Source organism: Vipera ursinii, assembly GCF_947247035.1.
Source record: "Vipera ursinii genome assembly, chromosome: 1".
NCBI lineage: Eukaryota > Metazoa > Chordata > Lepidosauria > Squamata > Viperidae > Vipera > Vipera ursinii.
The window spans coordinates 341,425,151-341,438,538 of NC_139512.1; the positions used below are offsets into that span (position 1 = coordinate 341,425,151).

At 38.8% G+C, this 13,388-nt stretch overlaps 1 protein-coding gene across 2 annotated transcripts in view; it reads left to right on the top strand.

The window, feature by feature from the left end:
- CAMKK1 (calcium/calmodulin dependent protein kinase kinase 1) overlaps window positions 1-13,388 on the top strand; it is a 122,685-nt gene that overhangs the window by 93,449 nt on the left and 15,848 nt on the right. For both annotated transcript variants that reach the window (XM_083372777.1, XM_083372778.1), the window contains exons 10-12: window positions 1,221-1,420; window positions 2,108-2,161; window positions 2,993-3,066. In XM_083372777.1, the coding sequence (XP_083228903.1) occupies window positions 1,221-1,420; window positions 2,108-2,161; window positions 2,993-3,066 (328 nt within the window). The remainder of the gene's footprint in view (window positions 1-1,220; window positions 1,421-2,107; window positions 2,162-2,992; window positions 3,067-13,388) is intronic.

A 13,388-nucleotide genomic window follows, 5' to 3' on the forward strand; every position in this document is an offset into this window, starting at 1 on the left:
AGAAAGTTACGGTTCCTAGAATGGAACATTTTTCTTCTAGATCTTACCAGTCTGATAGTTCTGAAGAGGATTTGGTGGCTTTCCAGAATTTAATATTTCAAATTGAAAGTGGTTTGCAGTGCTCTGGATGAAGTGGGAGATTTGCACATCTCTAAATTTAAATAAAGTCTACTCCCTTGGGATCTGTGCTCAGACTTTCACTCTGTCTGTTTTTACAAGAACAATTAGAGTTTATCTCCTCAGTTAGGTTTTTAAATGTCAATGGTTTTGATATTTGCAAAAATTACGATGATTTAAATTACTATGTTTGTAACTTATTAAAAATATCTTTGCATTTTTGTAATGTTCTACCAAGGGAAAGGAAAGATATAAATTGGATAAATAATTAATTTTAACATATTCCCTTCTACAGAGTGTCTCAAAGGATATCTTCTTTTGGCAAGTTGATATCTGAGAAAATCAATGTATATTTTACAAAAAAAAATAACACATACAAATATTTTTGAATGACCGTAAGCAGAAACAACCGTGGGAAGAATGTGGCCAGACTGAAAACAATTTTAAGAGAATTTTGTTGATTTTCAAAATAATTTGCTCAGGAACCAAGTGGTGAATTTTGCAGCCATAACATCTGATACTGAATCTAATACTAATTTAATTATTGGAAGCCTCTTCCATAAAACTATAACTGAAAAACAGGCTGTATTTCCCTATACTAACTTGTCTATTGAAGACTAGACAGCAGTGCCCAACTAACCTTAGTTGATTTTTTTTTAAAAAAGGTAAATAGGGTGAGAAACCATCAGGAAATCCCAGGACTGTGGGATTAATTGAGAAATTACTTTTTTAAAAAAGAGCTTGCATTTTGCTAAGAAGACATCATGAATGATGCATGTAGTTCCTAGAAGTTGCACTTGAATTGAGGGGGTCTTAGTAATGGAAAGATCTGGAGGTGTAGAAAACTATTTGCTAGTTTGTGGCATCTGAACTGAGATATTGTCCTACAATAGTTTTGACTTTTCTTAGAGCCTATGTGGCTATCTTTGTTTCTAGAAAATTTGGAAATCCAAGATTAAGAGAGACAATCAGCAAAGAAAATTTTAGAAAGCAGCCATCCTATTTGGAATTCTTGTAAGATAATATGGAGCGGAAGTAGTTACTCCTTTAGCCACCACTGGACATCATGTTTTCTTTTTTTTTCTTTTTTTTTGCCTTTCCAGTGCATTATCAGAAGATCATTCACCGAGACATCAAACCATCAAACTTGCTCTTGGGGGATGATGGACATGTCAAAATTGCTGATTTTGGAGTGAGCAATCAGTTTGAAGGCAGCGATGCCCAGCTCTCCAGCACTGCTGGGACCCCAGCCTTCATGGCCCCCGAAGCTATTTCAGATTCTGGAAAGAGCTTCAGCGGAAAGGTAGAATCCTTGTTTATCTATATGGCTTTCACACGCACGTTCAGTTGGAGGGACTATAATTATTATGAATTATATTTATTTGTCATAGGTCTCATTTCAAGCCAACTTTAGGCAGCTTACAGCATAAAAACATTAAAATCATCAGAAATAAATATTACTAACCTAATAACAATATATTCTTCATTCTACTGTTTGCCCTACACCAGAGAGGTCCAACTTCAGTGAATTTAAGACTTGTGTCTGGGAGTTGAAATCCACAGGTCTTAAAGTCACTAAGGTTGGGACCCTGCTCTACACTATTATTTATATTATAAGACCTCATTTTTCTTGATTTTCATGGGAAAGTTTTGAATGTTTCAGAAGCTGTATGAACATAACCATCTTCTATGTTCAGTATCAGACCTCCAAATCAGTACCTTCATTTCCAATGTTCAGCTTATGAGGACCAATATTTATCCAGCCAAAAATGGCATTATCCACGTGTAAGAATGCAATATCATCATGTCTCAGGGAAACTCCAAAAGTACAAACAAAACAAAAAAACAATCTTTAGAAAATATATACCCAAGAGAGGGAAAATCCTCAAACCAGCATACAGTACCAGGCCATGAAAAATAATGAGAAGTAAAAAATGTTAAAACATAGGAAAGAAATGAATAGATTAATTAAATGTTTTTTTTCTTTCAGGCTCTAGATGTCTGGGCAATGGGTATTACTCTCTTTTGTTTTGTATATGGGAAGGTAAGGAATCTGTAAATGGGACTATTTTTTGTAGGGGGGTGTTAGAGTTAAATCATCTGTTCTAAGGCTGTCCAGTTCCCCTTTCACCCAATAAGGCATACTAAAAGTTGTATCAATATATTGAATTGAAACACCTTGTTAAGCATTGCTTAGCCTTCCCAGGATGGTATTTGGAAACTAGCTTTCTTGTAAGGGTTATGGACTTTCATAAGTTAGAATATTAGATGATTGTTTACAATATGCATGCATTGTTTTGTTCTACATTATATTGTAATGTAGATTATTTTCTACAATACAGCTAGAAATTAGTTGTAGAACAGGAAGGGGGAGGGGAAGGGAAGGGAAGGGAGATTTTCAAAGCTTCCTGCAAGATTCCCAAAGAAACTCAATGGGGAAGCTGGCAGGAAATCGGAAGTTGCTCCTGTTCCCACTGCTTTTTTGCCCACCCTTTGCCAGTCATGCGTAAATATATATAATAAATATAATTGAACCAGCTAATGATTTGGTTAAGACCCTACACACACACACACACACACACACACACACACAGAGGGAGGGAGGGAGGGGGGGGAGAGAGAGAGAATATATATAATTCACAGATAATTAACTGTTTTAACTGAAAAGCAGATTGCTTCCACTACAGTATAAGTGAAAAATTTAATATGACTATGAGTGTATAGAAATATTGATATACGAGTTCATGGTATACAAGTTCAAATACCACAACAATCAGTCCTATAAAAAGCTCCTTAGGGCCTAAGACATAACTGTTCCTGCCAGTGTAGGGTTATCTATAGGCCAAAAAGAATGGAAAAATGGTTTGTTTTTCAGTGTCCCTTCATTGACGAATACATCCTGGCGCTTCACAACAAGATCAAAAACAAACCCGTGGAGTTTCCAGAAGAGTAAGTAGACTTGTAGAGTTGACTACCACAATCAGTTCCTTAGCTGGAGTCATCTGAACATCTAGTCTTGCCCATTCCAAACAGGTGGTAATCATGCCAGTAAACAGCAAGTATGCCAGTCTCTTTTCAGTTTGGGTAACATCTGGAACAGCAATGGATGAAAGCAGGGACTGAACCCATGGAAAATGGGCTGAGGGGGTATCCCACAGATAGACTGTTGAAGATCAAGGGTGTTGTAATCCCAATAGGTAGAAGACATCATCCTAGTAGTCCTTGATTAGTAGCTCCATTAATAAAGATTTACTCTAATTATACCTATCCCATTAATAACCTTCTTTCCTTTGTTTTCTTGTCTCTGCTTTCTCCAGCCACTTTACATATCATGGAAGCCTCATTTCCCACATTGTATTAGATATGCTGTATAATTAGTTATACTGGTATTTAAGGAGTATTTTCCCAGTTATTCCTATATTGTCCAATGACAGCCTGAAAGGATGTTTCATAAAGCTCTCTCTTTTTGAAGATGAAATCATTTTCAGTCAAAAATGTATTTCTCCCTTCCTTTTTACCCTCCTGTTATATATTGGTTTTGAGATTTGGTCCTAATTATTTCTCTGTCACACAAAAGTATCTCAATTATTCTCTCAACCTTTGGTACAGGTCAGTCACCTTTGTATTTATTGACATTCATTTACCGGCAGCATCCATTCTCTCTCTTGACCTTGTCTGTTCTCATTTTGCTCCACTTTTAAACACTCCAGGGCAATTGAGTTCCATTTCCTCAATGATATTCAAAATTCTCACTTCCATATAACGAAATAGAGAAAAATGGCCTTTCTCCATACTCCATACTCTTTTTCACTTCTTTTAATAAATGACCACATATCATCTACTACTTTCTACCTGGATTGCATGCCTTAATGTTTTTCCATCCATTTTTCCATTTTTAATAAAACAGTCTACCCAGGTACAGAAATGCATCTACTTCATTAATTCACTTTTCCCTGTCAATCACAGCTACCTTGGTCTTAGATGCATTGATTTTCACATCTGTATTCCCTGTGACATCATACCGACTGTCTAACATCCACTGCAAATAACATGATTTGTTAGGCAAAAACATGGCATCACTAGCATACAAAAGTATACACACGTTTACATTTTCAACTAACATACTTCCTTATACATACATGTATAAGGAGGCGTATTGTTATATTTAAATACATTAACAACCAAGGGAACATCACACATCCTTTTCTTACACTCTACTTTCCCAAAAAACTGGGATAGGCAAATGTTGTTTCCTAATATAAAAGGTATTTCTTTTTTATTATTTTAATCCCATTTATATCCCGCCCTTCTCCGAAGACTCAGGGCGGCTTACAATCTAAGCACAAATCAAATGTGCTTAGCAATAGCCTTCATTCTATGTATATGCCTGCTTATTAGGGCTTTCGCCCCCCCCCCAGCGGCATTATTACAAAGTCAGCTTATTGCCCCCAACAATCTGGGTCCTCACAGTATCATCACAGACTGTAAGTTGTTCCAAGTAAATCTACCTTTGTTATTGACTGATGGTGATTTTGTCAATGCCCAGGGTGTTCAAGTGGTGCTCCAGATGTTTTGGGATTGCACCCAAGCAATCTGTTACTGTTGATACTATCTTTGCTTTCTTTTGCCACAGTCTTTCTATTTCTGTTTGCAGCTCTTCTATTTTGTGATTTTCTTCCATTCTTTCTCTTCTGTTCTGTCTCCATGTATTGCCACATCCACTATCTAAAAATTTTTTTGTCTATCGACAGTTGTTAGATCTGTGGTGTTAATGTGGCAAGTGCTTGTCTGCTTGAATTCTAAATTCCCAGAGCACTTTAGCTTCTCCATTTTCACCTTTATTACATTTTTATTGGAATTTTGACAAACTCTTTCCCCCGTAGTTTTCTATTTCCTCTTGCTGTCTTTGTTTAGGAGAGCCATAACGATGTCCTTCAATTGTCAGGGACAGATGTAGTTTCCACATACTTAGTGAACAGGTTGCTGAGCCACACTGCAGGTAGTCCTCGACGTGAGACCAGAATAGAGCTCACATTTTCCATTGCTAACCATTGCTAAGTTAAGTGAGTTTTGCCCCATTTTGCAATCTTTTTGTCACAGTTGTTAAGGAAAGTACTGCGGTCGTTAAGGGAATCATGTGAATCAAGGCCATTAAACGAACCTGGCTTTCCGCCCATTGACTTTGCTTGTCAGAAGCCAGCTGGGAATGTCACAAATGGTGATCACATGACCCTGGGACAGTGCAAGTGTCATAAATACATGTCAGTTGCCAAGCGCCCAAATTCTGATCACATGCCCCTGGGAATGCCACTATGGTCATTAGTGTGAAAGCTGGTTATAAGTCACTTTTTCCAGTGCTGTTCTAACTTTGAACAGCCACTAAATGAAAACTTGTAAGTCAAGGACTACCTGTATAAACAAATCCTATTAATATTTTCTCCAGTTTAACATCTACCCTTGAAGGCTTCACACTTTTCAACATTTTTCACAGCGTTATGACTTTCTTTTCATCACTTTTTTCTTGAGCGCTAAAATGGATAATACAGTATTTGCTCCAGTTCTTCCTTTGATGTATCACTGTCATTCCCATACAGTTCTATAAGACACTCTTTCAGCATTTTGTCACTTCAACTTCACACAAAATTATTTCATCGCTTTTATTTTTAATTCCACTCACTCTGCGGAAGAGACCTTGTTTAGCCCTCTTCACTCACTACCTCGACTTCCTAAATCTTATTTCAAAATTGTGGTGCATTTTAATTAATTTAATTCAGTTTAACTTTATGCTGCTCCTTGATTACATTATTTGAAGTTACCATTTTTCTGTGCAGAATTTTATTTCTTTCATCCTTATTTTGCCATAGTCCTTCTGTATGCATTTTTTCATCACTAACTGCAGTACCTGTTTTATTTCATTGTTCAATTTCAAATTCAGAATAGAGCTGGAAGGGACCTAGGAAATTTCTAGTCCAACTTCCTGCTCAAGCAGGAGACCCTATACCAGACATGTCAAACACAAGGCCCGGGGGCCAGATCCGGCCCGCGAAGTGGTTTCATGCGGCCTGCGAAGCCATCCTGGAAACAGTGAGGGAACGGCCCCCACTGCCTTGGCCCTGGCCCAAAGACCCTCCTTCTGCCAGAGACCCTCAGATCTGTCCCACTCCTGCCCAGGCCCCCATAGGCACCCTTGATGCCAACGATGTAGAGTTGGCCATGCCCACCCAGTAGGCCATATGCACTCTAGCCACACCCACCCAGTAGGCCACGCCCACCCTGGCCACACCCACCCAGCCCCCTGAGGACAACCGCAATGCTGATGCGGCCCTCAATGAAATTGAGATTGACACCCCTGCCCTATACCATTTCAGACAAGTGGCTGTCCAGTCTCTTCTTTAAAAGCCTCCAGTGAGGAAGCACGCACACCGTGTGGAGGCAAGCCTTTCCACCGTCAGGAAATTTCTCCTTGGTTCCAGGTTGGATTTCTCCTTGATTAATTTCCAACCATTATTTCTTGTCTTGCCCTCTGGTGCTTTGGAAAATAAGTTGACCCCCTCCTCTTTGTGGCAGCCCCTCAAACCCTGGAGTACTGCTATCATGTCACCCCTAGACTTTCTTTTCTCTAGACTAGCCATACACAAATCCTGCAACTGTCCTTCATATGTCCATCCATATAGACATTTCTCATGGGGAGATGACATGGCTAGTTCACACTCTTCCTCCTATATCAGAAGATTTTCCAAGTTTCTACTCTCCAAACATTCTTTTTCCTACTTGTCATTATTCCACACAGTTCTATGATACTCGATTACATTATTCTTTCCATTGTTCAGTGCAGTTTCCCTATTCTCTTTTCTTCCATTCACTTTTGATTCATTCTGTTAGAAGATGACTGTATCTTTTACTATTTTTAGGCATGAGTTTTAACTTCCTCTTCCTGCAATTATACCACTTTCACTCTAGTTTATTTTACTTCTTTTTTATATCCATTTTTTCTCAGTATCCATTCTTGAAACTGCTAGATAATAGTATGTCTTATTATTTTTTTATGCCTGATTAATATTCCCCAGTCTGTCATTGCACACAGTTGGGGTTTTATATTTATGTTCATCCATTTGTTATGTGTATGTGTGAATATATTTATACATAAACAATTTATTTGAAATGGATTTTTCCAAAGAATGTTGCACATTTTCTCCCAACTTTCTGATGTACATTTTAACCCTTTAGCCCTTTCATTAATAATTAAATCTGCATCTTCGTTTGCTTCCAATTCATTAGCTATATTCAACAAAATCAAACCACATTCATTCAGAACTTCATTCTTTCTCTTATATGTTGATTCAACCCTTCATCATTTTACTCCTCTTATATTCCCAGTAGCAATTTTCCATATGCTATGGTGGTTACCAGATGGTTTATGTAGAATTAATCTTGACAATCTATTCTGGATTTGATCAGTCAAAACCTCCATGTAACAGTTATTTATACAATTAAAAAATGCATGGACTAGATCAGTGTTTTTGCAGGAGAAGGAACTGCAGAGCCTAGGAGCAGAGTTAAAAGAGGAATCAGCATGGAACCTCTACATTCTCACAAACAGTCCAACCCCTTTGAATAACAATAACCCTTATCTAGTGCCAAAATAGTGCTGGCCATTAGTTGATTAGATTCCTGTGTATAGGGAGGAGCAATGCATCATTTTCATCGGAACATAACTTGTGGCACTGATCTTTCACATCTGACAGTTTTTCAAACTTGGCAACTTTAAGATCTGTGGAATGCTGACTGGAGAAGTTGAAGTATACTATCTTAAAAAGATCAGGTTTGAAAAATACTGGACTTATTCCCCAATCTCAGTTGTACCTTTAGCACATACCATGGTGGTGCAGTGGTTAGAATGCAGTACTGCAGGCTACTTCTGCTGCCTGCTGGCTGCCTGCAGTTTGGCAGTTCGATTCTCACCGGCTCAATGTTGACTCAGCCTTCCATCCTTCTGAGGTTGATCAAATGAGGACCCAGATTATTGGGGGAAATATGCTGACTCTGAAAAACCGCTTAGGGAGGGTTGTAAGTAAAGCAGTGTATAAGTGTAAGTGCTATTGCTAATGCTATACATTCTTTGCTAATGGTAGAGCCAGCTCTGGTTAGCACATTTCAGCCAATATGCCACAAAGACAACCAAAGCCATTTTAAATCCAAGCAAGCTTATGCTATTCTAGAACCTTTAATTAAAGATTACCTTACAAGCAAAGTATGCCAGCTTCCTACCAACAAGGAGATTCATGCATTGTGCTGACACATACTTAGATTACAGACAGGAACATGTATTACCTTTTTAATTATCAAAGGAGACAGTGAGTGTTATCCCGTGTGGTGTCTCTGCTGATAGAAAGCTCTTTGATGCAACAAAGACATTCATTAGCACAATGACAAGATACACAATTTTAGTTGATTTTCCTGCCCAAATCTATTGTTGAGGATTGGGGTTCCTTTCAGAACAGTTGGGAGAATATTGTTGAATGTTCATTGTATTCGTTGTATTTGTTGAATGCCAGTTGCATTTTCCTTATCTATGGATAAACTCACATCATTCAGGTAGTCCTTGAAATACGACCATTTGTTTAACAATGGGTCAAAGTTATGATAGCCTTGGAAAAAATGGCATGGCCCATCTTCAAAGTTACAACTGTCTCACCATCCCCAGAGTCACGTGATTGCAGTTCAGACTCTTGGCAACTGGTTTGCATTTACAAGGATTGCAGCATCCTGCAGTCCTGTACACAGGATGTGCAACCTTCCCAGCCATCTTCCAAGGAGCAAAGTCAGTTGGGAAGCTGGATTCCCTTAACGACTGTGTGAATCACTTAATGACCACAGTAAAAATGGTTCTACAATCAGGTTCAGTCATGTGGTAACTCGCTTAATGACCATATTGCTTAGCAACTGAAATTCCGCTCCTAATTGTAAGTCAAGGACTACTTGTCCACATTATCATGTATGGCGCACTGCATACTTCTAAAAGCTTTTGTAGGAAGTTTCCACTCCACAAATTTGTGTTTTGGACGAGATGCCAAAAGCTATGATTCTTTCCATTTGGCACCGTAGAACAGCAGCAAAGAATTTCTGACCTACTTCCATTAATTAAATCCTTTATTTCTAATTGAAATGTAAAAATGATATCATACCTCTGTGGGTAAGGAGGGAGGGGGGATGGAGAGTATAGTGAGTGAAGGAATGTTCCCATGAAAAGCCATGAATGCCAAATAAATAATCCCTTTATACTTTGAGCTTATTAACTGATATTATAAACCATTTAAAGCTAAGGGTGCTCTGGCATCCTCCCCCACAACCCCTATTAGCACTCTTAACAGCCTGTGTGGGTGATCATTATAATGCAGTAGGCTGGAAAGCCATCCTTAGAGTCGTGCATACTGGTATGATAAAGCAGGGGGTGGTTTGGCAAATTTCAGGGCATCCGTGCAGAAACGTGGGGAAAGTGCTACAATCCTTCCAAAAGGAATAATTAGATTTCTAGAACACCTTCTCTTTCTGCTTTCCTGCAAAATCAAGTGTGGGGCAATAGGCACTGCCTTCATTCTGATAAGTTCATCATCTCATAGCATCACCAGGAGCTCAGTTCAGAGTCAGGGGGATGCTATCTGTGTTTGCCATAGCTGCTGATTTTTTTGCCAATACAGTGTAAACCTCGGCTTCTCTATCACTTTTGTCTGAATTAATACTTTTTGTCTGTATGACCAGTCTTAAAAACAGGAATAATTACATACAGTATTAGTTGCAGCCCCTTAACAAAGATTTGCTTTCCTCTTTGTTTTTTAACATATGTATTTCAGTACTGATATTTATTGTTATTCTGATGTTTTAACTGTGTTCACTGCTCAGAGTTGCTTTAAAGAGATGGGCATCAATATAAATGACATAAATAACAAACAAACAAGGAATGTACGTATTCAGAAGTGGGAAACTTTTAAGACCTCAGAGATATGGAAAACAATTACTTGGTTGGTTATAGTGGGGTGGGCAGCGAGGGACAGTTAAGGGCGGGGATATAGAATTTAGGGATTGTGGTGCACAATTCTCAGATCTGGCTATGCAATATTACAATACACATGAACTCTAATAAAATTATACCTTTCTCAACAAATGGAGTGAAGGGACGTTTCTGTTTAGAGGTTTAGGTTGTGGCTAGACTGACAATAAGGAAAGAGTGAAGAATCTGAATTGTTACATTCACAAAATGCTTTTAACTAGGCCAGCCTAGAGTTCCAGATGTTGACCACTTTATTTATTCAGTTAGTTTTAAAATATTTACTTCTTATTTTAACTTTTATGGCAGAGGCGTGTGCCATGTGATTTATGTATACTTAAATAATTTACATGGCCACCCATCTCACAACTGTGACTCTGGGTGACATACAAAGATTAAAATCTAGCAATTAAAACAATAATCCATGACACTCTGAGTAATTTCAATAAACTTAGAGAGACCATAGGAAGAATTCCATGGATGAGAATCCTAAAGGGGAAAACAACTCAAGAAGCTTGGGAAATTTTGAAAAGTGAGATAATAAAGGCCCAGTCTAGTAGAATACCAACAAAGAAGAAAAATAACAGCTTTCAAAAGAAACCAGCATGGCTGCTTAAAGAACTCTCTGATAAACTGAAAGATAAAAAGGACAAGTATAAGAAGTGGAAAGAGGAGCACATAACTAAGGCAGAATATCAGCAAACAGCCCGTGCCTGCAAAGATGAAGTGAGGGAAGCTAAGGCTCAAAATGAACTAAGGCTTGCGACCAAAGTCAAAAATAACAACAAAAAAAAGCTTCTTTCAACATATTGAGGACCCAGATTGTTGGGGGCAATTAAGCTGACTTTGTAATAATGCCGCTTGGGGTGTGTGTGAAAGCCCTAATAAGCAGGCATATAAATAGAATGAAGGCTACTACTAAGCTTGTAAGCCGCCCTGAGTCTTCGGAGAAGGGCGGGATATAAATGGAATTTAAAAAAATAAAAATAAATAAAATATAAGAAACAAGAAAAAAGTTAAGGAAATGATTGGGCCATTAGTGGGGGAAAGTGGCAAGAAGGTGACAAGCAAAAGGGAGAAAGCAGAACTATTTAACTCGTTTTTTGCATCTGTCTTTACACAAAGGGAAAAAACAGTCCAACCTACCAAAACCAGTGCCATAAAAAACAGAATAGAAACACAAGTTAAGATAGGCAAGAAAATGGTAAGTGAGCACCTGTCCAGCCTAGACGAGTTCAAATCACCAGGACCAGATGGAGTACACCCCAAGGTTCTCAAGGAACTGGCAGACGTGATCTCAGAACCACTGAACTATATTTTTCAAAGATCCTGGAGCACTGGGGAAATACCAGAGGACTGGAAGAGAGCTGATGTAGTTCCCATATTCAAAAAAGGGAAAAAATAGATCCAGGAAACTACAGACTTATCAGCCTGACCTCAATACCTGGAAAGATTCTGGAAAAGATAATCAAACACAAATCAGTGAACACCTTGATGCAAACAAAGTTATCACTAAAAGCCAACATGGGTTTGTCAAAAACAGATCATGCCAGACAAATTTTATTGCTTTCTTTCACCAAGTGACAAAACTAGTGGACCAGAGGAACGCTGTAGATATACTTTACTTGGACTTCAGTAAGGCATTTGATAAAGTAGATCACAACCTACTACTTGATAAGATAGAAAAATGTGGGTTAGACAGCATCACCACCAGATGGATTCGTAGCTGGCTGACAGGCCGTACTCAGCGTGTGGTCCTCAACGGAACTGCATCTACATGGAAGGAAGTGTGTAGTGGGGTGCCCCAGGGCTCTGTTCTGGGCCCAGTGCTCTTCAACATCTTCATCAACGATTTGGATGAGGGGATAGATGGGGAACTCATCAAATTTGCAGACGACACCAAGCTGGCAGGAATAGCCAATACTCCAGAAGATAGGCTTAAGATACAGGAGGATCTGGACAGACTCGAACACTGGGCACTATCTAACAAAATGAAATTCAATTGTGAAAAAAGTAAGGTTCTACATTTAGGCAGGAAAAATCAAATGCACATGTATAGTATAGGTGGTACCTTGCTCGATAGTAGTAACTGTGAGAGGGATCTCGGAGTCCTAGTGGACAATCACTTAAATATGAGCCAGCTGTGTGCTGCAGCTGCCAAAAAAGCCAACACAGTGCTAGGCTGCATTAACAGAGGGATAGAATCAAGATCAAGTGAAGTACTAATACCACTTTACAATGCTTTGGTAAGGCCACACCTGGAATACTGCATCCAGTTTTGGTCACCACAATGTAAAAAAGATGTCGAGACTCTAGAAAGAGTACAGAGAAGAGCAACAAAGATGATTGGGGGACTGGAGGCTAAAACATATAAAGAACGGTTGTTGGAATTGGGTATGTGTAGTTTAATGAAGAGAAGGGTGAGGGGTGACATGATAGCAGTGTTCCAATATCTCAGGGGCTGCCACAAAGAAGAGAGAGTCAAGCTATTCTCCAAAGCACCTGAAAGCAAGACAAGAAGCAACGGATGGAAACTAACCAAAGAGAGAAGCAACCTAGAACTAAGGAGAAACTTCCTGACAGTTAGAACAACTAACCAGTGGAACAACCTGTCTTCAGAAGTGGTGAATGCGCAACACTGGAAGTTTTTAAGAAGACACTGGCCAGCCATTTGTCTGAAATGGTATAGAGTTTCCTGCCTGAGCAGGGGGTTGGACTAGATGACCCCCATGGTCCCTTCCAACTTATTATTATTGTAAATGACATCTTCCAATCACACAGACACACAAAAAACCCCATCAACAACAGGGCTAGCCTAACCTAACACCATGGGCACCCCTGTCATGACACAAATGTTTATTTCATATAGGCTCTGCCTAGACTCTCTTTAATATAACTTTTAATACAACAGCACAATGATGAACCTATATAGTAGTCTTTTACATTGTGTCAGCTGGCCAGCCATGTCCTCTTCTAAGAAACTCTATTTTATTCCTCTCAACATTTTGCTACATTTGCTAGCCATGGAGCAAACTTAATTTTTTATCAAATGTTTGGAGGGTTCCTTCCCTGCTGTTTTTAATTTCAAGATTGCATTTCTATATGCTTCAGACTTGCCTGATACCACCATCTTACCCATGGATGACTGGTTATGAATATCACATCCAGGTTGTTCCTTAACAATTAACTAGCTAAATCTTCTCCGGGATCTCTCCCCAACTTGACC